Below are 25,317 nucleotides of genomic sequence, written 5' to 3'. Positions count from 1 at the left end.
CGGACATGGCACCGAATGGCAAGCCATGCTGTGGTAGGCATCCCACATATAAAGTAGAGGAAGATGGGCATGGATGTTAGCTCATGGCCAGTCTTCCTCAGTGAAAAGAGGAGTGCTGGCCACAGATGTTAGCTCAGGGCTAATCTTCCTCAAAAAAAAAATAAATAAATAAAAACTAAAAAAAAAAAAACAAAACCAGGCAGGGCTGAAATTGGCCTGAGGGCTATAGTCTGCTGACTGCTGATTCGTATTCTAGAGTTTGGCAGAGGGGTAACAGCCTTCCCTATGAGAACAGGTCATCCAACCTCTGCTTGAATATGCCAGTGATGAGCAAGTTACCCCATCACAAGTCAATCCATTCCACAGCTTAACAGCTCCCACTGTTAAAAAAAAAAAAAAGTTATTTTTTCCAAATCTGCTTTCTGGAAAAACAAATAAGTTTACCTCTTTCGTATGAGAGACCTTCAAATATATCTGAAGAGGGTGTTTTAACCCACACCCTTCCCTTATTCTTTTCTTTAGTCTAAAGCTTACTTACTTACCTACCATTAACCTCTTACTATAAACTAGGGAATATATCTCTTCTCTTACTGTAAACTAGGGAAAACACCCCTCTCTCAACTTGTCTTAATAATGATTAGAAAAAGGAAGTGGCTATCAGATTGCTTAGAATATACTAAGTATTTGGAAATAATAATGAACAAAAAATCTCAAAACTGAATAAAACTTAGAAAATCAAAATGGTCCTATCTTCTTTTGCAGAGGAGGAAACAGAAGATCACGAGGGGGGGATGTCTTGTCAGTCACTCTTTCCTTGATGAAAGCCCAAGTCTCAGACCTTTACCTTACTCCTGACCAAGCTAAGTCTCTCTGGTCCCTTCCTGGACTCTTCCCAAACCTTTGGTATTTCTTCTAGCTACCTTCCCCCAACCCAAGGAAGATTTACCCTAAGTTAACATCTGTTCCAATCGTCATTTTGTATGTGGGTCACCACCACAACATGGCCACTGATGAGTGGTGTAGGTCTGCGCCTGGGAACCGAACCTGGGCTGCTGAAGCAGAGCACACGAACTTAACCACTAGGCCGTGAGGCTGGCCCCCTAGCTACCATTTTGTAAAACAGTGTAACTTATATTGGGTTTTTAAAGTTCTTTATTACAAAAGCAACAAATGTTTTAGAAAAACTTAATGAAAGAATGAAAATAATTAATATTCTTAATCCTTTCAAAAAATTCCATTCAAAACCCCCTGTTCAATGTCTTAAACGACATAACTCTTCCTCCTGAACTGTATTCTATGGATGCCTACAACCTAATATGATAGCTATGCAAATTTTATTCATGATCTTAACACTCGGATAAGAGAGTTTTTTTCCTTGATAAGCCATACAGGGACAACCTATTAAGAAAACTTATATAAAAATATTCTTACTTCTTGTTTTGTATCTTTGATACCACTTCTTTATAGATACACATAAAAAAAACTATTTAAAAAGTCTTAAGGAGTTCTAAAGGAGATGAGTGAAGGAAGCCTCTGAAGGGTTATAAAACTGCTCATGCTTGAAATAACGCACCTGTCGATCCACCTCTGGAAGTAGTAAAAGCAATCGCTGTTGGCAATCTCCAGGAAGGACTGAAAAGGTGTGTTTGTTGATCAGTGCTCGTAGATTTGTATTAACCAGAATGGAGTCTGGTGTCTCAACATCAATTTCAGCACATTTAGTTCTTTTCATTTGCCCTACAAAAATATGGAAAAGAATCATTTGGGCCTCCATCACATTCCTGTTTCTATCTAAACTAGAGCTTGCTCTGCAGTGCAAAAAACCCACAGTTGTAAGTACTTTAAATATCACACTGTGAAGAAGTTAACACTTAAGGTTCTTGGAAATTTCTTCTGAGATTAACAAAGCAAGTTTTGTTTATTCATAAAGGATAAATGAATATAATTTGTCTTCTCTGAAAAAACAGACCAAGGTCTGTAAGGGTGAACCTTTTGCCATACTAAAAGTACACTGTACGTTTGAAACTTATTGTTGAAATTGAAATTATTTCCCAAATGGAATTGAGGAAGTTTGTGATAAGTGACACACAGAATGACTAAGAAACAGAAAAATTCAAATCTATATAAATCATACTGAGGCCCTTCTTCCCTTCCCGTGAGAATTTTTTTTCATCAATTTTAATTTGCATTATCTAAAAATATTATGATTGAATAGCTTAGCAGCTTCAGGAAATCTGTTTGCAATCAGAAGGTAGTCTTTCAAAAGACTGACAGATCTGAGTACACAAAGGTTTAAAGTGTAAAGGCAAAAAAAAATTATAAACAAAAGACTAACTTGGAAAAAATATTTGCAAGCCATGACAAAAGGTTACTATTCTTCATATTAAAAGTGCACTTATAAAACAATATGAAAAAGACAAACATCACCAAGAGAAAAATGACCAAAGAGAATTAACAGATACTTCATAGTAGACTAACCATAAACAGATGCTAAGGTATTAATATTTACAGAAATGCCAATTAAACCAATGAACATTTTTTGTCTATCAAAATGGCAAATATTGCAACACAGTGATGAGACTATACAGGGAAAAAGTAAAAATCACTTTCAAATACTGCTGGTGGGGCTGAAATCAGTATAACCTTATTTGAAGAAAATTTAACACTATACAGCAAAATTTTAATGTGCATAGTAATCTAGGATCCAGAAATTCTACATTTAGAAGTACTTACACAAAGCTACACAATCCTGGATGTGGGTGACCCCTGGCTCCTGGCCAAAGCACAAGCAAAAATAATCTCTCTTTAAGAGGAAAGAATTTCCCTTAAATTAGGCCCATAGAATTCTTACAAAGTAAAATCTAGCACTACCTCACATAGATTACTCTGATAAACCAGAAGGTATGCCCCTATGACAGAGTGTCAGCAGAAACCAGAAATAAAAGATTTAGACCCAGAAGCAGTGCTATCATCGAAACTGTCACATATATAGAACATTGAATAGCTAAGTATAAAATGATTAAAGAAATAAAGAATGTAATTGTAAAGATGAAGATAATCAGGAATGAAAAGAAAGACCTGAAAAAATAAATAATACAACTACAAATGTAGAATAAAAATTGGTGAAATCAGATACTATAAATGGATTAAATATCAGTTTAGACACTGTTAAAGAGGGAATTATAACCTAGAATATATAGCCAAACAATTTACTCAGAATACAGGAAAGACAGGTAAGATACAATATTTTGAGAGCTTTAGCAGAAACATGAGTGAGAGAAGGAGAAAGTCTAATATATGTCTGATTGGAGACCCAGAAGGAGAAAATTCAGAGAATGTAAGAAAGGGCAATATTTAAAGAATCCACAGTAGAATATTTACCAGAACTGATGAAAACCACAAACCTAAAGATCTAGAAGCATAACATGTTCAAGCAGGATAAAAAAACAAACTCAGGCTTAAACACAGCTTAGTAAAATTGCTTATCAAAGACCAAGAAAATAATTTGAAAGCATCCATAAAAAGTGAAAAGAGGGGCCGGCTCTGTGGCCGAGTGGTTAAGTTCGCGTGCTCCACTGCGGCGGCCCAGGGTTCGGATCCTGGGCACGGACATGGCACTGCTCGTCAGGCCACGTTGAGGTAGCGTCTCACATCCCACAACTAGAAGGACGTGTAACTAATGATATACAACTGTGTACAGGAGGGGTTTGGGGAGATGAAGCAGGAAAAAAAAAAAGATTGGCAACAGTTGTTAGCCCCGGTGCCAATCTTAAAAAAAAAAAAAAAAGTGAAAAGATTTCACACAAAGGAAGAACAGAATAAGAGCAAGCTTCTTAATAACAAAGGAATCCAGAACAAAGTAGATATTAACTATAAAATGTTGAGAGAAAATAACCACCAACCTATAATGGCATATATACCAAACTCTCCTTCAAGAATGAACATGAAACAAAGACGGTTATAGAGATATACAAAAATTGAGAGCATTTACTATCAAGAGACCTGTTTTAAATAAAGTTCTTAAAAAACTGTACTACAGGAAGGAAAATCATTGCAGAAGGATGGACTGGAATACAATGGGGAAAGGTAAATATGCAGACAAATCTACATCAACATTGCTTGTGTAAAACGATAGTATACCAGTGTCTGATTTGTGAGATTAAACACAAAGAAGAGAAACGTCAGATAATATTTAAGTTCAGAAAGAAAAGATCAGTGGTAAATTGTTATAAAGTATTTCCATTGTTTTGAAAGAAAATCAAGATGGTTACTTTTTTGGATAAGAGAGCAGATTTTAAAGTTCGCATGACAAGGGAAAAAATGTGTAACTACGTGAGTTGATGGATGTTAACTAACCTTGTGGTAATCATTTAGCAATATATCAAAACATCATGTTGTATACCTAAAACTAATACAGTGTTATATGTAAACTAAATCTCAATAAAACTGGGGGGGGGGGGAAGATGGTTACTTTTAAGAATTAAACATGCATGGTATCATTTAAAGAATCACAACTAACAGAATAGAAATAGAATGTACCGCAGTCCCTCCTTACCACAGGGGGTTCTAGGCCCCCAGTGGATGCCTGAAGCCTAGACAGCACTGAAACCTATATATATTTTTTGCTATACGTACATACCTATGATAAAGTTTAATTTATAAATTAGGCACAGTAAGAGATTTTAACAACAGTAATTAATAAAACAATTATAACAATATACTGTAATAAAAGTTAAGTGAATGCAGTCTCTCTCTCTTAAAATATCTTATTGTACTGTACTCATCTTTCTTCTTTTCATGATGTCTGATGACACAATGCCTACGTGATGAGATGAAGTAAAGTGAATAACACAGGCATTGTGACGTAGTGTTATTTTTGAATTGCAGTTGACCATGGGGTAATGGAAACTGTGGAAAGTGAAACCACAGATAAGCAGGGAGCACCGTATACCAAACTCCGTAGAGAGAAAAAGTGGACAAGGAAATTAAAATAGAAAACGTACAAAAGCTTGGTCAAGCCCCTCCCCCCAATTTTTTAAATTAAAAAACAAATTAAGAAAGAAAACAAGAAAAGTAGAAGCAAGACAAAGATCAACAAAAAAATAATACTGTAAAAACAAGTTGAAATAGATTAACAATCACACTAAATGAAAATGGATAAAACTCACCAAATAAAAATTGTCATATTAGATTAAAAACTTTTCAAAATTCAGCTAGCAAAACGCTGTGTAGAGATATACCTAAAGCACAAAGACACAGATGTGAACAAATAAAGATACGCCGAGCAAAGACTACCCATAGGAAAGCCGGCGTACCTCTATTAACACTGAACACAAGACACTTTACATAAAAAACGTAATCAGTGATTGATAGGGAAATAAATAATGATAAAGGGTTCAATCTACCAGAAAGATTTCAAACACGAAAATATCTAAAATAAGACAGCTTCAAAATACGTTGAAATACGCTTGAAAAAAGAACTGATAGAACAGTGAGAACTAGACAAAGCCACCATCAGGATAGGAGATTTCAATACATCTCTCTCAATTATTAATAAATCAAGCATACCAAAAACAGACCAAAAAAGAAGGAAAAAAAAGGTTGAACAATTTTTCAGATTAACAAGTTTGATCCAATGAACAGAATTCTGTGTTTACCAACTAGAGTACACTTATAAAAGTCATTATCATTATTCCAAAAATGCAAACTGCTGTAAATTTCAAATAATATCAGTAGTAATAATAACAATGATCAATAACAGCAGTAGTAAACACTTATATAGGGCTTCTGAAACACCAGGCACTATTTTAGACATTGCATGTATTAACTCATTTATCTTTCATGCAGGCCTATGAAGTAGTAAAATATTATTACTCCATTTAACACATGAAGAAAGTGAGGCCCAGATATAGTAAACAACTTGCCCAAAATTATACTATTAAGTTACAGTGTAGGAATTTGACCCCAGACATTGTGGCTTCAGAGTCTGTTGTTTATCACTATACTATACAGGCACAGGTATCACAGAGTGCATGATCTCTGATCACAAGGTATTTAAGTTAACAGTTCATAACAAAAACATAAATGAACATATTTGGAATTAAAAAAAGAAAACTTCAAAATAACTTCTGGGACAAAGGAGAAATCACAACAAAAAATTTAAAAACTTTTTAAAGTAAATGATAATAAAAACAATACCTCAGAGATAAAGGTAAATGTTGTCCCCAAAATTGGAATAGTACCAAAATATATAAAATGAAAAGTAATGGTTTCTACATTCAAACCATGACTTTCTACCAGAAATGATATTTTTAATTTGAAGAAATGAAATCACAATATACATACTAATCATATTTTTTCTTTCAATGAATATCTTGAACATCTTCCCAAACTATCCTCTACAATTCACCTCTTTCTTTTATTTTTTTATTTTTTATTTTTTTAAAGATTTAATTTTTTCCTTTTTCTCCCCAAAGCCCCCCGGTACATAGTTGTATATTCTTCGTTGTGGGGCCTTCTAGTTGTGGCATGTGGGACGCTGCCTCAGCGTGGTTTGATGAGCAGTGCCATGTCCGCACCCAGGTTTCGAACCAACGAAACACTGGGCCGCCTGCAGCGGAGTGCGCGAACTTAACCACTCGGCCACAGGGCCAGCCCCCACACCTCTTTCTTTTAAAACATCTGCACCATATTCCAAAATATATACCATAGTTAACTTAACCCAATCCCCATTGATGATCTTACAGGTGGTTACCAGTTTTTTGTTTGTATAAACAATGTTGCAATGGCTCTATAGACCAGAAAGCAACATCCTAGTTTTCCTTTCTTGTAATAACTGATGGAACGGGAGCGTCAGTATTCTCTGATTAGTTTTTATAGTTTTTGCATTCATTGTGTACCTTCAGATGTGAATCAAATTTTAGTTAAAATTTAACTTTTTAAGTGAGCCTGAGTAGTAGCTGTAAATTATTCTTATCTATGATTGATGCAATAGTGCCCTGAAGATATTTTTAAGTGACTCAGATAAAGTGGCTTACTTTTAGAATTTAAAATTTAACTTCTCTAATTTTGGTAAAGTTGATCTTACTTTCAGTTTTGGTTGCCTTATATTATATTTGAAATCTGAGCTGTGTTTATTCTTCGAATTGAATGTAGAATGTAAAAATATATGATATACTATTAATTTTATTGAAGTTAAATTATACCGTTAACCAAAAAAACTTCATGTAAATTATCTAATTTAGCTTTAACATTTATGTTTTACATAAAATGCACAGCTTCTTCCATATGTTTTGAAAATATTCATTGTGGCATATGTTGTAAAAATTGCCATATTATTTCCTTTAATGCTTATTTGCATGAAAGAAGATGAACTTTCATTTACTTCTTGGCCATTAGGTCAAACTTAAATACACTATGTCTTCTTTTTTTTATGGGTAATTTTTCTTAGTTTTGTATGAAAGTTAGAAATTCTTAGTCCATAATTTCTCAATTTTGCACATCCACATTTCTACTGCAATTGAATGAAGATAACTAAAATTGTGACTTTAACTGAATTTACGTAGAATATAGGCTCCATAAGGAAGAAATTTTGTTCTGTTCATCACCACATCTCCAGGGCCCTAAACCTGTGCTTGGTATATTAGTATACCTACTGTATACTATTCTGGATACTATATTTGTTTAATAAATACATTTTTTTAATCTCTGGCAGTAGAATTGATGATCAAAGGGCATATTCAGTTTATGGCAGATACCGTCTCCAAGAAAAATGCACCAATTTACAATCCCACCTAGAATCAAACCAGATTTCTACAAAGAAGTTGTCTTAAAATATTAATTCTATTCTATTAATAGTTTGGAAGAGTCTGGAATATATAAATGAGTATAGAATAACTTTCTCCTAGAATTTTGTCAGCATTACTGCACTATCTTTTAGCTTCTATGTTACTCCTGAGGTGTCTGCCATCCCAATTCTTGAATCTTTGGGAAGTATTTTCTCCTCTCTGGAGGCTTTTTTGGAATTTTCTCATTATCCTGGATGTTTTGAAACTTCAAAAGAAAGTGCCTTGGAATAGGTTCCTTTTTATTCCTGTTTCTTAACACCAATTATGTATTTTCAGTCAGAAATCTGTGATTTTCAATTTTACAGAATTTTCTTATATTATTCCTCCTATCTTTACCTCATTTCCAATTTCTGTTCTTTCTTTCTGATGGTCCTACTATTTAAGACATTGGACAGCCTAGATTGGTGTTCCAATCTTCTTACCTTCTCTCTCCTTTTGAATCTCTCCTCTGAACTATGTTATGGCAAATTTCTTCACCTTTAACTATTAATATTTCTATTACAATTGTTTATTTCTGCTACCGTATTATTTAATATCCTGGAACTCTTTGTTTATTTTCTGATTTTTAAAAATAGTATTCTGGGGGCCAGCTCCGTGGCTGAGTGGTTGGGTTTGTGCGCTCTGCTTTGGAGGCCCAGGATTTTTCCGGTTCGGATCCCAGGGGCAGACATGGCACCGCTCATCAGGCCATGCTGAGGTCGTGTCCCACATAGCACAAATAGAAGGACCTACAACTAGAATATACAACTATGTACTGAGGGGCTTTGGGGAAAAGAAGAAAAAGAAAAAAGAAGATTGGCAACAGTTGTTAGCTCAGGCGCCAATCTTAAAAAAAAAAAAAATAGTACTCTGTCCTTTGATGGATGCAATATCATCTTTTATTTCTTTTTGTGGATATTATTGTTTTTAAAGTTATTTGTTTTAAATTTTCTCCTTCCCGAATTGTCTGTTTCTTCTTAGCCTGTATTTTAGATTCTGTTTCTCATGGTGGAGGTTTTCCTCAAAGGTGATCCTTAGTAATCATAAGTAAAAGAGAGGCACTAAAAGGGCTGACTGGAAATTTTGGGTGCATGGGTAGGTCTTGTAGACTGGTAAGCTACACAGAAGTGTGATCAAGATGATCTCTGTTTAGTTGGGGATCTATAAATGTGCCTGCAGATTTTTTTCTGAGGCCATTCATTGTCTTCGAATGTTCAGCCAGCCCTTCTGGTCTAGTGGTTAAGATTCAATGCTCTTACCGCCGTGGCCTGGGTTTGTTTCTCAGTACCATCTGTCGGTTGTCATGCTGTGGCAGCTGCATGTTGCTGTGATGCCGAAAGCTATGCCACCAGTATTTCAGATACCAGTAGGGTCACTCATGGTGGATAGATTTCAGTGGAACTTTTAGACTAAGAGGGACTAGGAGAAAGACCTGGCCACCAACTTTTGGAAAAACTGGCTGTGAAAACCCTATGAACAGCAGCAGAGCATTGTCTGATATAGCACTAGAAGGTGAGAGGATGGCACAAAAAGACCAGGCAGGGTCTGCTCTGCTCTCCACAGGGTCACTAGGAGTCAGAATTGACTCGATGGCAGTAACATTCAATTTCTTTAGATACCAATCAACCAATTTCCTGCTGGATCATAGGTGAGGAAGAGAAAGGAAGCAGTGGTGGTAGAAGTATGCCTCATTACTACTATTCCAGAAGCCAAGCAGTAGGATCACTATTCAGTATTTATATTTTACTTGATTTCCCTGATTTCAGTATACTGCCTCATTATCTGACCTCAGCTACGTGTGGTATCGCTGAATTTGAAGTCTGTAAGCTTTAATTTCACCTCAGAATAAAATCCCTATCTCCTGCTAAGGTGAGGCATCAAATTGCTTCTTATTAACTTTCAAAGAAAGCTTTTCTTTTCAACCCTATGCATTATCCTTCTCTACTATGACACATGAAATCTTCAATTCCTGCACCTTTCTGGTGTTCTGCAGCCTTAGCTGGCTTGTTTATTACTGGCATCTGCTCCTCAGCTCTGTGAAAAACTCCATCCAGTTTTCATCTTTCAAAATTTGTTGACATTGCCTGCCCCATCAGTCGTCTCCTTGTTTTTTTCACCCTCATGGATTTAATCTGTTGTATTTCCATATTCTAATTTTGGTGGGATTTCAGAGGGAGCAGAAAAAAAAGGTACAGTTTGCCATGTTTAATTATAAACCTTCCAACTTTCTATACACAGAAATAAAATGTAAATAATGCTGGACAAAGCAATCTATTATCAGAATGAGAAATAAATCCCAAAATGGCTGATAACAGATCTTATTCTGAAATAAAGTTTGATAATGGCAGGACAGGAAGAACATGCAGATAGTCAAGAGCTCATAAGTGAACAGGAAGTAACAAGTAAGCCAGCTGAGGGATTTCAAACACAGAGTTGACAAATTGAGGCATCAGAACTGAAGTCTCTGTAAATTAACTTACTTGTGTGGAGCCTGTCAGACCTCTGGAATGACTTCTTCCCCAAGCTTAGCAAAGGATTTTCCACTTTAACTGAAGAAGCAAAGCTAGAATTTGAGTTCTGAGGGCTGCTTGACTGTCCATCAGATTGCTTTCCTTCCCACATTGCTAGGGGAAAAAATATATAAAAGACTGGTGACACTGAGGTTGCAGACAGAAATCAATCAAACAATTAAATCATTCAATGCTAACCAAAAAGCAGTTATATATGAAGCAATGCGACCCTGCACATATGTTTTGAGTCTGAGAATTAAGTGTTAAAAGTAAAATAAAACCCCTTCTTTCCCAACACAATTATTTGCTTTTGGTGGTAAATTTCCTTCCTAACAAAAATGAAAACTTCTGTAAGACACAGTTTAAATCTGGCAGGCCCATATATTCAGCTGGCATGAAAGTGAATTGTGTAACAAAACGCAAAGTCTGTATCTAGACCAGTTTAGATTAAAAACAAAACAAGCAACAACAAAAAATCCACAGGCCCATGGATATATCCAGTGGAAACAAAGGTAGCATGTGTTCTTAGGAAAATCTTTCATTTTTAAAGGAGAGAACTGGTGACAAGTTCAATCTGTGTGTCACAGAAGCATCAGCTTTATAAGATTAGAGGCTTCAAAATATTATTAGGTTAGACATCTTGGAAGTTCGTCATTGATCTCATTCTAACATGGAAATCCCAGTGATGTATTTTTTAATAAATGCATGATTATTTTGCAAAAATATTCCCTTTTACCCTGGAAGGATTTATATTGGTGATTTGGCAGTACAAGAATTATATAAATATAGTAACTTAAACATAAATAATATAGTATACAAATTGGGAAAACCAAGATAAAAATACTGGGAAAAGAAACTTCCATTAAAAGACAGCCAGTCTGCCTACCAGGTTTGGCAGGTACGGAGTCACTGGCTGCTTTGACAGTCTTCAGAGACAGATGCTGGTTGGACGAGATGGACATGCTTGGCCTGCATTGCTGCTGCTGCTTCTTCTGTTGTTGCTGTTTTAGAGCCTATAAAGAGAATACCGACTTTAAGAAATAAAATAAATCAGTTTTCAGTATTAACAAAAAGTCAATGACTTCTTTTCATGTGGTGAGGAGCATGCTGACCATCCAATTTCTTTGAAATCTATCAAAGTAAACAAAAATCTAAATTAAAGCAATTAAACACGAGGCCTAAAAGAGCCTTAAGAGTTTGGATATTCTTTGCCAGTCTCACTCCCTCATACAAATATGAAAAATACTCATGAACACTTTCTAGAACTTAAAAATCTCCAGTAAGCCATGGACATCCCATACTTGTGGTAGCAGAGAATTAGATGTTTTCAATTATTTCTGGAAATAGAATTCTAAGCCCTACACCAAGAGTCCCATTTGCATCAACTCTATGTAGAAAAGTAAATATTTAGCTCACATATGTTTCAGAGGTGCTCCATTTGAACAAAAGGTTATAAATAACTACTTGAGTTTTATCTTGTGTAAGAGGAATAAGATTTGACCCAATGACCAGATCTCAGCAATTTACAGCAATGCAGTAAACAAAAGGGAAGGAAGATTAGAAAATACTGCTTCTAAGAACAGTGTGGTTCTTCCTGGCTATTTCAGAATATTTTTATTTCTATGATATTCTTAAGTTTATAGAAAACACTACACCAAACTATTTAGAATGAACAAAAAGACAATAACTTCCCAGATTTTAATCATGAAGAAATATGAAGGCAACTATTTTTCTTAATTTTAATTTTTATTATCTTTTTTTTGAGGAAGATTGGCCCTGAGCTAACATCCATGCCCATCTTCCTCTACTTTATATGTGGGATGCCTACCACAGCATGGCTTGCCAAGCGGTACCATGTCCGCACCCTGGATCCAAACTGGCAAACCCCGGGCCGCCGACAAGCAGAACGTGCGCACTTAACTGCTGCGCCACCGGGCTGGCCCCTGAAGGCAACTCTTTAACCCAAGGTTTAAAAAAACAAAAGACAAAAAAACTAAGAAAGCAAAGCTACATTTCAGGAAAAAGCTGAAAATCTATGCCCTTGCTAAATTGCCAATTTAAGCTTTAAACTTCAAGACTATCATGCAGAAAAATGTGGAATAACTGGCTACTCGTTTCCTATTCCCTCTTCACAATATAGTTTTCTCCCGCTTCACATCCACACATACCTCGGGCTATGCTACTCAGGCACAGTGGCAACAACTGATCTCCTTGATCTAAGCTGTCAATGGAGAAAAGCAACTGAGAGAGTCAGATATCTGACTGAGATTCACCTACAACGTTTATAATAGGTGAGGCAGAAGCGCAACGTGTAAAAAATATCAGTGTTGTCTGCTCACTGATTATTGCTTCTCTCTCATTCTCTGCAACCAAGAACAGAAAATGTTCATAGGCTTCCTGGGTGGCAGCCACTAGTATTCATCCCTTGCTACTCACTCTGTCCTGGTCATTCTAGGTTAACACAAAATTTATTAGAACTATTTGCTCTCATCCATTTCTGCTGTGATCATGTAAATTCAGACACTTGATGGAAACACAGTAACTTATAGTCTCTCTATTTAAGAACTATACTCAGTTTCTCCCTCCCTCAGTAGTCTACAAACCCTGTTCCTAATTCTATTTTAACATTTAAAAAACAAACAACAAAAGACCTTCCTTGTGGTAAATGATAACTTATATTGAAGTAATTTTTCTCACCTAATACTATGAAAAACATACATTGCAGGCAAGGCCTCACTTTACATACAATCTAATTTATATAATTTCCCATATTGGTATTCTCTAAAGAAAATACAGTATTTGACTCTTTGGATTACAGGAGTATAATACAGGAGTAGTACACATGTCATGAATTACCTAACAACGCTTTTAAAAAATATACTTCCCCTTTCCTGGTGGAAAAGAAGCACCTTATACTTCTTAAAAATCTTCCAAAGAACTTACAAAAATACAAGTGCTACAGGATATGCAGGCAAGCAGTAATTAATCTCACGAAATTTCTGGACATCTTCTAATAAAAGCACTTTCAGTTTAAATACTTTTAGACTTACATAATTTTTTAAATTTTAATTATACAGATAATATATGAATACACTCTTTCCATTTAATTCAAACATAAATCTAAACTCTCTTTTGGGGGCCAGCCCCGTGGCCGAGTGGTTGAGTTCACGCGCTCCGCTGTGCACGGCCCAGGGTTTCGCCGGTTCAAATCCTGGGCACAGACATGGCACCGCTCATCAAGCCACACTGAGGTGGCGTCCCACGTGCCACAACTGGAAGGACCCACAACTATGTACCAGGGGCTTTGGAGGGGAAAAAGGAAAAATAAAATCTTAATAAATAAATAAATAAACTCTCTTTCGACTACCACTCAGTCTTGGTCCCTAATCCTCAGAGGTAACCACAGTCAGCAATTTATTTTTTCTTTTGTTGTTTAGTGCCGCTGAGTTGATTCCAACTCCTTGCGACCCTGTGTACAGAAGAATGGAACACTTACCGGTCTTTTTGTGCCATCCTCTCACCTTCTGGAGCTATATCAGACTATGCTCGCTGCTATTCATAGGGTTTTCATGGCTAATTGTTTTGCAAGTGGGTGGCCAGGTCCTTCTTCCTAGTCTATCTTAATCTAGAAGCTCTGCTGAAACCTATTCACCATGGGTGATCCTACTGGTATTTGAAATACCAGTGGCACAGCTTTCAGCATCACACAGCTGCCACAGTATGATAATCGACAGACAGGTTACCGGGAAATGAACTCAGGCCACGGCAGTGAAAGAACCAAATCTTAACCACTAGACCACAAGGGCTTATTAAGCTTTTTTTTTTAAAATACTTAACGTTATGTCTATATGTTTATGTGTGTATACATATTCCTGTTTCTATTAAAGATATAATATTGTTTTATTGGTATGTGTTATGTTTTTTTTTTTTTTTTTTTTAAAGATTTTATTTTTTCCTTTTTCTCCCCAAAGCCCCCCAGTACATAGTTGTATATTCTTCGTTGTGGGTCCTTCTAGTTGTGGCATGTGGGACGCTGCCTCAGCGTGGTTTGATGAGCAGTGTCATGTCCGCGCCCAGGATTCAAACCAAGGAAACACTGGGCCGCCTGCAGTGGAGCGCGCGAACTTAACCACTCGGCCACGGGGCCAGCCCCGGTATGTGTTATGTTTTTATAAATGGTATCATGCCCTACATGCTGTGATATAACTTAATTTTAATGATTCAGGGGCCGGCCTGGTGGCATAGTGGTTAAGTTCTCATGCTCTGCTTCAGTGGCCTGGGTTTCACTAGTTTAGATCCTGGGCACAGACCTACACACCACTCATCAAGCCATGCTGTGGTGGCATCCCACATAGAAGAACTAGAAGGATTTATAACTAGGATATACAACTGTGTACTGGGGGTTTGAAGAGAAAAAAAGAAAAGGAGGAAGATGGGCAACATATGTTAGCTCAGGGCCAATCTTCCTTAAAAAGCATACCTTGAAAAAAAAAACTTTAATGATTCAACATTATAGTGTGGTAATGTTTCCATGTCTATACATATAGAATAACTTTATTACAAAGTAAACTTTTAATCTTGTATAATTGTCCAGCACATGGATATGCCACAGTTTATGAGGGAATTCCCTAATTTATACATATTAAAATGTTCAACTGCTTAGTCATAGGGTATTTGCATTTAAAATTTTAATAAAATATTATAAAATTTCACTCCAAAGTAGCTATATTTCACCAGCAAACTACAAGTGGCTTTTTCCTCACACACTAGCCAATGCTTAATAGTATAATTAGGCTCTTTAACTTAGACCAATCTGAGGACAAAAATAGTCTATTATTTTAGTGTTTCCTCAATTACTAGTGAGTTTGTATTTATTGATCATTTGCATTTCAAAAAAATCATAAGCTAGTTCTCTGAAAGACCCAATGAAGTAGACTAACTGTTGGCAAGTAGCATAGGGAAAAAAGAAGATACATTATAAAGGAACAACACTGAGGAACAAAAAAGAGACATAGAAGAACACTATGTACAACTTTATGCCAATATTTGAAAACAATCAGGTGAAATGGACCATTTTCTAAGAAAAATAAATTTCCAAAGTTGGCTCAAAAAGCAGAAACTCAAGAAACCAGTAACAGTAGATGAAACTGAAATGCTAGGAAAACAATTTTAAAAGGTGAGGTCTACAGAACTTTCAAGAAAAAGCTAATTTCTATAAGTTGCTTCCAAAAATCTAGAAAAATATATAGCTATATAACTTATTTTATGATTCTAGAGCAATCCTGATTTCAAACTGTATAAGGACAGCACAAGAAAACAGCAAAATCCAAGCTAAAATCTAAAAAAAAAATTCCATAACATATTAAAAAACATGTAACAAACATGTAGATTTTATTTCAGAGAGCTAAGTATAGATTAACGTTAGAAAATCTAGCCATGGAATATTAGATTTAAAGAGAAAAGCTACCTCGTCACCTCAATAAATGCTGAAAAAAACAAACTTGAAAACTTCAACACCTATTCATAATTTAAATACACACACACACACACACCTCTTAGCAAATTAGGAACAAATGAGAAACTTTTCACAGTGATAAAAACAGTCATTTTCAATGACTGCCAGAGTCATGCATTTTTAACGTAGGAGAATATACTTCTGAAAAACACAGACTAGTATGATTACCTGCTTTAGTGCCTTCTTGGTGTGCTTCTGTGATGGAGAAATGACTTTACCTGCTGGAATGGTGGGTGATGGGCAGCCTGACTGGGGAGAGGATGGCTGTGACAGTCTGGACGATACTAGGGGGGAAAAATGACAATGAAAACTTTTTATCAGAGTTGATATCCAGCACCATTCCTTCCCCAATCCCATGCTGCTACCTGTATTAAGAACTGTGACCAAACACTTTTGGGGAGGATCTTCTATGTTGGAGTTCTACTGCAAACAGCCTCCCTTTTCAGTTTATTTCCTCAGAAAGCTCTAGCGAAGGATGACAGGATGAGGAAGGGACGGGTGTTAGTATTCATTACTTTTTATTGTTTAATTTTAATTTTTCAGTAGAATTGATTGAAGAAGCAGGAAGCAGAATATAAACCATGAGTCATCAAATTAGATAAAACTTAGAAAAGATTCTAGAGCCTGTCGGACGGTACGTATGTTCTCAAGGTAAATCTAACGACATAGTGGAAGAGCCCTGGATTGATAGAATGGGTCCCAGTTTTCCCTATCTTTAAAATGAAGGCAACAAGGCTATTCCACCTCAAAAATCTACCACAGCTTTAATTCTTATATTCCTTCATCTCTTAAATCAACAGTTTTAGGCCAGTGAGAGAGGCTTCTTTAGGATTTCTCTAATGGAAACAATGTAGGTTTGCACAGGATGTAACCACTCTCTACTTCATTGCTATTTTATACCCCATTAGAGCTTAGCTAAACCTTAGTCATATGTGAATAAGGGTTTTTCCTTCAAGAACCTATACCTCTTATAATAGAGCGCAATTAGATTTTTATGTTCTTAAAGTTTGACCATGTATTATTTGTGATAAGAGATAAAGAAATTGCTGATTCAGACCTCTTAATAATAAAAATAATAAAGTAATAATCACTACTGCTAGTGATGACTCTCGAAGAGTGCACCTTCCTAACGCATTCTTTTTTCACAGTAGTTGGACTGAAAAGGCCTAGACAGCAAAACGGCATCCCATGCTATGGCTAAAGAGCATTAAGATATCATATAAAGTATGTTGGTAGGTAGCTACCTGACATGAATATGAAGAAGCATGGTTCATTGGAATACACAAGTTTTGGAAGACAGCATTTCAACTGACTCTTAGATGTCCTAAGAAAGGAATACATAGTAGACAACATTGAAAGGGGACAATAGACAATACTAAGATGACATCATACTTAGCTTCAGCTTTGTATCCCAACCCTTACGATCAGGTTTACATATATGGGAAAGAACTGGCATACAGTAAGTGTAATATGAAAAAAAAGTTCATTGTAATAACTCGTACAAAAATGGAGTTGGATAATTCTTGAGATGGTTGAGTAATAAAAAGAAACCATATCCTCAGTGCACTTAGATATCGACCAATTTTTTAAAATAACAGCTTTAGTGAGATACATTTACCATACCATACAATTCACCTAAAGTGTAAAATTCAATGGCTTTTAATATATTTGCAAAGTTGTGCAACCATTACCACAATCCATTTTTATCATCCACCAAAAAACCCCATACCAGTTAGCTGCAACTTCTCTTTCCTGTACCTTATGCCCCTAGTCCTAGGCAATCACAAATCCACTTTATGTCTCTAGGCATTTGCCTATGATTCCGGACATTTCATATAAATGGAATCAAACAATATATGCTCTTTTGTGACTGGCTTTTTTCACTTAGCATGTCTTGAAGTTTCACCCATGTTAGAAGATGTACCAATAAGTTTTTATTCCTTTTTATCACTGAATAATATCCCATTGTATGTATATGGCACATTTTGCTTATTCATTAGCTGATGGACATTTGGGTTGTTTCCACTTTTTGGCCATAATGAACAATAATATGAAGAACATTCGTTAGCAAGATTTTTGTGTTGGACATGTTTTCAACATCCTGGGTTCATATCTAAAAGTGGAATCGCTGGGTCTCACAGTAACTCTATGTTTAAGTTTTTGAGAAACTGCCAAACTGTTTTAAAAAATGGCTGTACCAGTTTTACAATTCCACCAGGAATGTATGAGGTTCTAATTTCTCCACATCCTTGTCAACACTTACTGTCTCTTTTTGATAAGATCAATGTTTCTAAAGGGACATAATGAAAAATTAAAAAACTATTAATATTTAACTATGTTTATTTTCTTTTCAATGGTTTGCACAAATCTGATAATACACATTTCCTCACCTGCCCTAAATATTGCCTGAAAATAAACAGAAAACAAACAAACCAAAATAAGCCCATTATGGAACATAAGAATTGTACTTTGCAGCCTGGAAAAGAGACAATAAAGCTATCTATAATTACCAGGGCAAATTGTTTGGACTATTTTCCCTTAAGGCAAAAGCCCTTTCTAAAAAATGAAACCATAAACATTATCTCAAAGCAAACTGAAATAAATCATGAAAACCCCAGAACCCACCGGTGAGGAACATCTCTCAGAGTTGACAATGTCAAGTACTGATCTCATAACTTATACGAAACTTAAACTTTGTTCTTACTTTGAAATACTAAAGGCTCAGAACTACAAACAGCAAGAAGATTTAAACTCAAAGATTTAAAGACATGTTGAGAAACTTCTCTCTCAGAATTCCTTTTAGTGGCTACACTGTCTTCAAAGATATATAATTTTATTAATTAGAGCAACCAAGAATTAAATATCTGGGGCCAGTCCAGTGGCGCAGTGGTTAAATTCACACTTTCCGCTTCGGTGGCCCAGGGTTCTCTGGTTCAGATCCCGGGTTCAGACATGGCACCGCTTGGCAAGCCAGGCTGTAGTAGGCATCCCACATATAAAGTAGAGGAAGATGGGCATGGATGTTAGCTTAGGGCCAGTCTTCCTCAGCAAAAACAGGAGGATTGGCAGTAGTCAGCTCAGGGCTAATCTTCCTCAAAAAAAAAAAGAAAAAAGAATTAAATATCTTCCAAGTGCCTAACACTGTGCTAGATTCATTTGAAAAAGGCTTCACTGAACTCTCGTAGCTACCCTCTAAGGTGGGTACAAGTTCTTTCTACCACCACCCAAACTCTTCCAAGTCTACCCTGAAATAACTAAATAATCTAGTTGGGTTGGCATCCTTACTGAGTTTCCCATGCAAATAAAAATATGAAAAAGGACATATATTTATAAATTTTAAATATACACATGGATCTGCATATTTTGATGATATTATCTAAATTTTATGTATCAGGAAATTTAACTTGACAAAGGTCACAGCTAGTAAAGAGCAGAGCCAAGATTTGGACATAGTATATCTTCAGAATGAGTGAGTACCTGCAGTGGGCTGAATGGTGGCCGCCAAAAAGTTCTGTCCACCCCCCAATCCCCAGAACCTGTGAATGTTACGTAATTTGGAAAAAGGGTCTTGGCAGATGTAATTACGGATCTTGAGATGAGAAGATCATCCTGGACTATCCCAGTGGGTCCTAGGTCAAATGACAAGTGTCCTTAGACACAGAAAAGACAGTGATGTGAAGACAGAGGCAGGGACTAGAGTGATGTGGCCACAAGGCAAGTAAGTCAGCAACCACCAGAAGCTAGAAAATACAAGGAACAGACTTCTCCCCTAGAGCCTCAGTAGGGAGTGTGGCCCTGCTCACACCTTGATTTCAGACTTCTGGCCTCCAGAACTGTGAGAAAACAAATTTCTTTTGTTTTGAGATACCCAGTTTGTGGTAATTTGTTACAGCAGCCTCAGAAAACTAATATGGTACCTAAAACTGCTTTTATTTTTTAAAGTAGCAACTCACAGATGTTTGTACATTTGAAATGTTTAAACCAAAAGCAATTACTACAAATCTGCCACTCAAATTGTCCCCTTTTGGGATAGTGGGAGCTCCTTCAAGGTGTAAACCATCTTTGGGACATAGCCCCAGCAGTATCCGACTGCTTCCTTGCCATGTGGCACAGAAAGAGTCCCACGCAAATCTTGCATAATTTTTTGCCCAGACTTAGATCAGCTACTTCTTCAAGGAGCCCTGATACCTTTTCATTGAAAATGGTGTTAAAAGCCTATGTGCTGCACACTAGGAGTGCTCACTGCTGGTGGGTTACCTCTGGTTCTAGGACTTCTCAATGGCTGGAACAAGAATAGTCTTTTTTTCAGGAGAAACATAAACAAATTGGTGCTTGGTACCAAACTCAAATTTAAGATTATAGGACTGTCACTTAACTTTTCTGATTTTATATTTCTACCACTTTTCTTCTTCCCTGATAATCCTGGTTTCTAATAACATTACAGTAATTATTAATTTGCTTTCTATTACAAATCAAGTTTCAAAGAAACCATACCAACATAATTACCAAAAATGAGACTACTGAAAGCAGCTTAAGATTTCTTTGTGTCTGGTCTCCCACATCTAAGATATATCCCACAATAACTTACCTATGTCATTATGCCATAAATCTGACATATACTTGAGTTTTCTTTATGTTATCATTTTCCTAGAGTCAATCTTAAAAATTTAACAGTTTAATCAACTAAAACTATAAAACAAGTTATTTTCATATAAGTCTAGCTCCCTCTCCTGTCTACACCATTTTATTACCTTTCTTCCCCTATCTACAGAAAATCATTATATTTGTTTTTATCCTTCCAGTGTTTTTTCGTTATTTTTGTTTTGATGAAAACACAGTATATGTATTTTAGTACTTTTACTCATTTCATTTTTTTTCAAGTAATTTTATTGGGATTATAATGGTTTATAATATTGTGTAATTTCAGGTGAACATTATTGTTTATCAATTCCTGAATACACTTGATCGTGCTCACCCCCAGTAGTCTAATTTTAATCTATCACCATACATACGTGCCCCTTTGTCCCTTTCGCCCACCCCCTAACCCCCTTCTCTTTATCCACATATTTGTTATCTTCCACATATGAGTGAAATCATGCAGTATTTGTCTTTCTCTGTCTGGCTTATTTCACTTAACATCACACCCTCCAGGTCCATCCATGTTGTTACAAATGGGACAATTTTGTGTTTCTTTATGGCTGAGTGGTATTCTGTTGTATACATCTTTATTTATTCATCTGTAGAAGGGCACTTGGATTGTTTTCACATCCTGGCTATTGTGAATTGTGCTGCAATGAACATAGGAGTGCATAAATCTCTTTGGATCATTGATTTCAAGTTCTTTGGATAAGTACTCGGTAGTGGGAGAGCTGGATTGTATGGTATTGCTATTTTTAACTTTTTGAGAAATCTCCACACGGTTCTCCACAGTGGCTGCACCAGTTTACATTCCCACCAGCAGTGGATGAGGGTTCCCTTTTCTCCACGTTCTCTCCAACATTTGCTGTTTTTTGCCTTGGTAATTATAGCCACTCTGACCAGTGTAAGGTGTATCTCATTCTACTTTTGATTTGCATTTCCCTAATAATTAGTGATGTTGAGCATATTTTCATGTGTCTGTTGGCCATCTGTATATCTTCCTTGGAAAGATGTCTGTTTATTTCCTCTGCCCTTTTTTCTTTTGAGGAAGATTAGCCCTGAGCTAACATCTGCTGCCAATCCTCCTCTTTTTGCTGAGGAAGACTGGCCGTGAGCTAACACCCGTGTCCATCTTCCTCTAGTTTGTATGTGGGACATCTACCACAGCATGGCCTGCCAACCAGTGCCATGTCGGCATCCAGGATCCAAACCAGCGAACCCTGGGCCGCAGATGTGGAACGTGTGAACTTAACTGCTGCACCACCGGGCCAGCTCCGCGTCTGCCCATTTTTTGATCAGGTTGTTTCTGTTGTTGTTGTTGAGTTGTATGAGTTCTTTATAATAATTTTGGAGATCAGCCTTTTGTCTCATAAATGATTTGCGAATATTTTCTCCCAGTTGGTGAGTCGTCTTTTCATTTTGTTCGTGGTTTCCTTTGCTTTGCAGAAGCTTTTTAGCCTGATGTAGTCCCATTTGTCAACTTTTTCTTTTGTTTCCCTTGCCCAAGTAGACGTGGTATTCAAAAAGATATTGCTAAGACCAATGTGAAAGAGTATACTGTCTATATTTTCTTCCAGGAGTTTTATGGTTTCCAGTCTTGCATTCAAATCTTTAATCCACTTTGAGTTAATTTTTGTGTACCGTGCAAGATAATGGTCTACTTTCATGTGGCTGCCCAGTTTTCCCAAGACCATTTTTGAAGAGACTTTCCTTTCTCCATTGTATGTTCTTGGCTCCTTTGTCAAAGATTAACTGTCCAGAGATGTGGGGTTTTATTTCTGGGCTTTCAATTCTGATCCATTGATCTGTTTGTCTGTTTCGGTGCCAGTACAATGCTGTTTTGATTACAATAGCTTTGTAGTATGTTGAGAAGTCAGGGATTGTGATGCCTCCACTGTCTTCTCTTTTCTCAGGATTGCTTTGGCTATTTGGAGTCTTTTGTTGATCCATATAAATTTTTGGACTCTTTGCTCTATTTCTGTGAAGAATGTCATTGGGATTTTGATTGGGATTGCATTGAATCCGTGGATTGCTCTGGGTAGTATGGACATTTTAACTATGTTTATTCTTTTTTTTTCCCCTTTTTCTCCCCAAAGCCCCCCAGTAAATAGTTGTGTATTTTTACTTGTAGGTCCTTCTAGTTGTGGCCTGTGGGATGCTGCCTCAGCATGTGCCTAGGATCCGAACCAGCGAAACCCTGGGCCACTGAAGCAGAGTGAAAGAACTTAACCACTCAGCCATGGGGCCGGCCCAAACTATGTTTATTCTTCCGATCCATGAACATGGAATATATTTCCATTTCCTTATGTCTTCTTCAATTTCTTTCAATGTCTTACAGTTTTCACTGTACAGCTCTTTCACCTCTTTGGTTAAGTTTATTCCTAGATTATTTTATTCTTTGTGTTGTGATTGTAAATGGGATTGTATTCTTGATTTCTCTTTCTGCTAGTTCATTGTTAGTGTATAAGAATGCAACTGATTTTTTAAAATTGATTTTGTACCCTGAAACTCTGCTGTAGTTGTTGATTATTTCTAATAGTTTTCTGGTGGATTCTTCAGGGTTTTCTAGAATCATGTCATCTGCAAATAGCGAAAGTTTCACTTCATCCTTTCCAAATTGGATTCATTTTCTTTCTTTTTCTTGCGTTAACTGCTCTGGCCAACACCTCCAGTACTATGCTGAATAGGAGTGGTGAGAGTTGTCTCCTTCCTGTTCTCAAGGGGATGGCTTTCAGTTTTTTACCATTAAGTATGATGTTGGCTGAAGGTCTGTCATATATGGCCTATGGCCTTTATTATGTTGAGATACTTTCCTTCTATACCTATTTTATTGAGAGTTGTTATCATAAATGGATGTTGGATCCTGTCAAATGCTTTCTCTGCATCTATTGAGATGATCATGTGATTCTTATTCCTCACACTGTTAATGTGGTGTATCAAATATTGATTGATTTGCGGATGTTGAACCATTGCTGTATCCCTGGAATAAATCCACTTTGATCGTGGTGTATGATCATTTTAATGTACTGCTATATTCAGTTTGCCAATATTTTGTTGAGGATTTTTGCACCTAAGTTCATCAGTGATATTGGTCTGTAGTTTTCCTTCTTTGTGATGTCCTTGTCTGTTTTTCGGATCAGGATAATGTTGGCCTCATAGAATGTGTTGGGAAGCATTCCATCTTCTTCAGTTTTTCAGAATAGTTTGAGAAGGATAGGTACTAAATCTTCGAATGTTTGGCAGAATTCTCCAAAGAAGCCATCTGGTCCTGGACTTCTGTGTTTTGGGAGGTTTTTGATTACTGTTTCAATCTCTATACTTTTCAATCTATACTCCTATACTACTTCAATCTCTATACTCCAAGTATGTGACTGCTCTGTTCAGAATCTCTATTTCTTCTTGATTCAGTTTTGGGAGAGTGTATGAGTCTAGGAATTCATCCATTTCTTCTAGGTTATCCAATTTTTGAGCATATAGTTTTTTGGTAGTATTCTCTTATAATGCTTTGTATCTCTGCATTATCTGCTGTAATTTCTCCTCTTTTGTTTCTAATTTTATTTATTTGAGCCTTCTCTTTTTTTTTTTCTTGGTGAGTCTGGCTAAGGGCTTGTCAATTCTGTTTATCTTCTCAAAGAACCAGCTCTTAGTTTCATTAATTCTTTCTATTCTTTTTTAATTTTCTATTTCAGCTCTGATTTTTATTATTTCCTTCCTTCTGCTGACTTTGGGCTTTGTTTGTTCTTCTTTTTCTAGCTCTGTTGGGTGCATTTTAAGATTACTTACTTGAGATTTTTCTTGCTTGTTGAGGTGGGTCTGTATTGCTATGAATTTCCCTCTGATGACTGCTTTTGTTGTATCCCATAAGAGTTGTATCTTCATTTTTGTTTGTCTTTAGGTATTTTTCAGTTTCCCCTTTGATTTCTTCAATGATCCAACGGTTATTCAATAGCATGTTGTTTAGTCTCCACATATTTCTGACTTTCCCAGTTTTTTTCTTGTAGTTGATTTCTAGATTCATAGCAGTGTGGTCAGAAAAGATGGTTGGGATGATTTCAATCTTCTTAAATTTATTGAGGCTTGCCTTGTTCCCCAACATATGGCCTATCTTTCAGAATGATCCATGTGCACTTAAGAAGAATGCATATTCTGTTGGTTTCAGATGGAATGTTCTATATTTATCTATTAAGTCCACCTGATCAAGTGTTTCATTTAAATCTACTATTTCCTTGTTGACTTTTTGTCTGGATGATCTGCCCATTGATGTGAATGGGGTGATGAGGTCCCCCACTATTATTGTGTTGCTGTTAATTCTCCCTTTAGGTCTCTTAATAATTGCTTTATGTACTTTGGTGCCCCTGTGTTAGGTGCATATATATTAATAAATGTTATGTTCTTTTGGTGGAATGTCCCTTTTATCATTATGTACTGTCCCTTTTTGTCTTTCGTTGTCTTTTTTAACTTGAAGTCTGCTTTATCTGATAAAAGCATGGCAACACCTGCTTTCTTTTGTTGGCCATTAGCTGGGAGTATCGTATTCCATCCCTTCACTCTGAGCTGGTGTTTGTCTTTGGAGCTAAGATGCATTTCCTGAAGGCAGCATATTGCTGGGTCTCGTTTTTCAATCCATCCAGCTACTCTGTGTCTCTTGATTGGAGAAGTCAGATCATTTACATTTAGAGTGATTATTGACATATGAGGGCTTAATATTGCCATTTTATCTTTTGTTTTCTGGTTGTTCTGTGTTTCCATTGTTTCTCTTCCTTTGTATTTCTGACTGCCATTTCATTTTGGTGGTTTTCTGTGTTACCCATTTCTTTACGCAAAAAAT

At 36.4% G+C, this 25,317-nt stretch overlaps 1 protein-coding gene across 4 annotated transcripts in view; it reads right to left on the bottom strand.

Moving 5' to 3' along the window:
• ASXL2 (ASXL transcriptional regulator 2) overlaps nt 1–25,317 on the bottom strand; it is a 161,841-nt gene that overhangs the window by 22,676 nt on the left and 113,848 nt on the right. For 3 of the 4 annotated variants that reach the window (XM_070573097.1, XM_070573099.1, XM_070573098.1), the window contains 4 exons: nt 16,020–16,135; nt 11,223–11,349; nt 10,307–10,450; nt 1,574–1,737 (listed from right to left, as the gene is read on the bottom strand). In XM_070573097.1, coding sequence (XP_070429198.1) covers nt 1,574–1,737; nt 10,307–10,450; nt 11,223–11,349; nt 16,020–16,135 — 551 coding nt within the window. Of the gene's footprint in view, nt 1–1,573; nt 1,738–10,306; nt 10,451–11,222; nt 11,350–16,019; nt 16,136–16,216; nt 16,293–25,317 lie in introns of those variants that run through there. The other variant, XM_070573100.1, reaches the window with a different exon arrangement.

Source organism: Equus przewalskii, chromosome 14 (genome assembly GCF_037783145.1).
Source record: "Equus przewalskii isolate Varuska chromosome 14, EquPr2, whole genome shotgun sequence".
Taxonomy (NCBI): Eukaryota; Metazoa; Chordata; class Mammalia; order Perissodactyla; family Equidae; genus Equus; species Equus przewalskii.
This window is presented reverse-complemented; position numbering and strand designations above follow the sequence as displayed.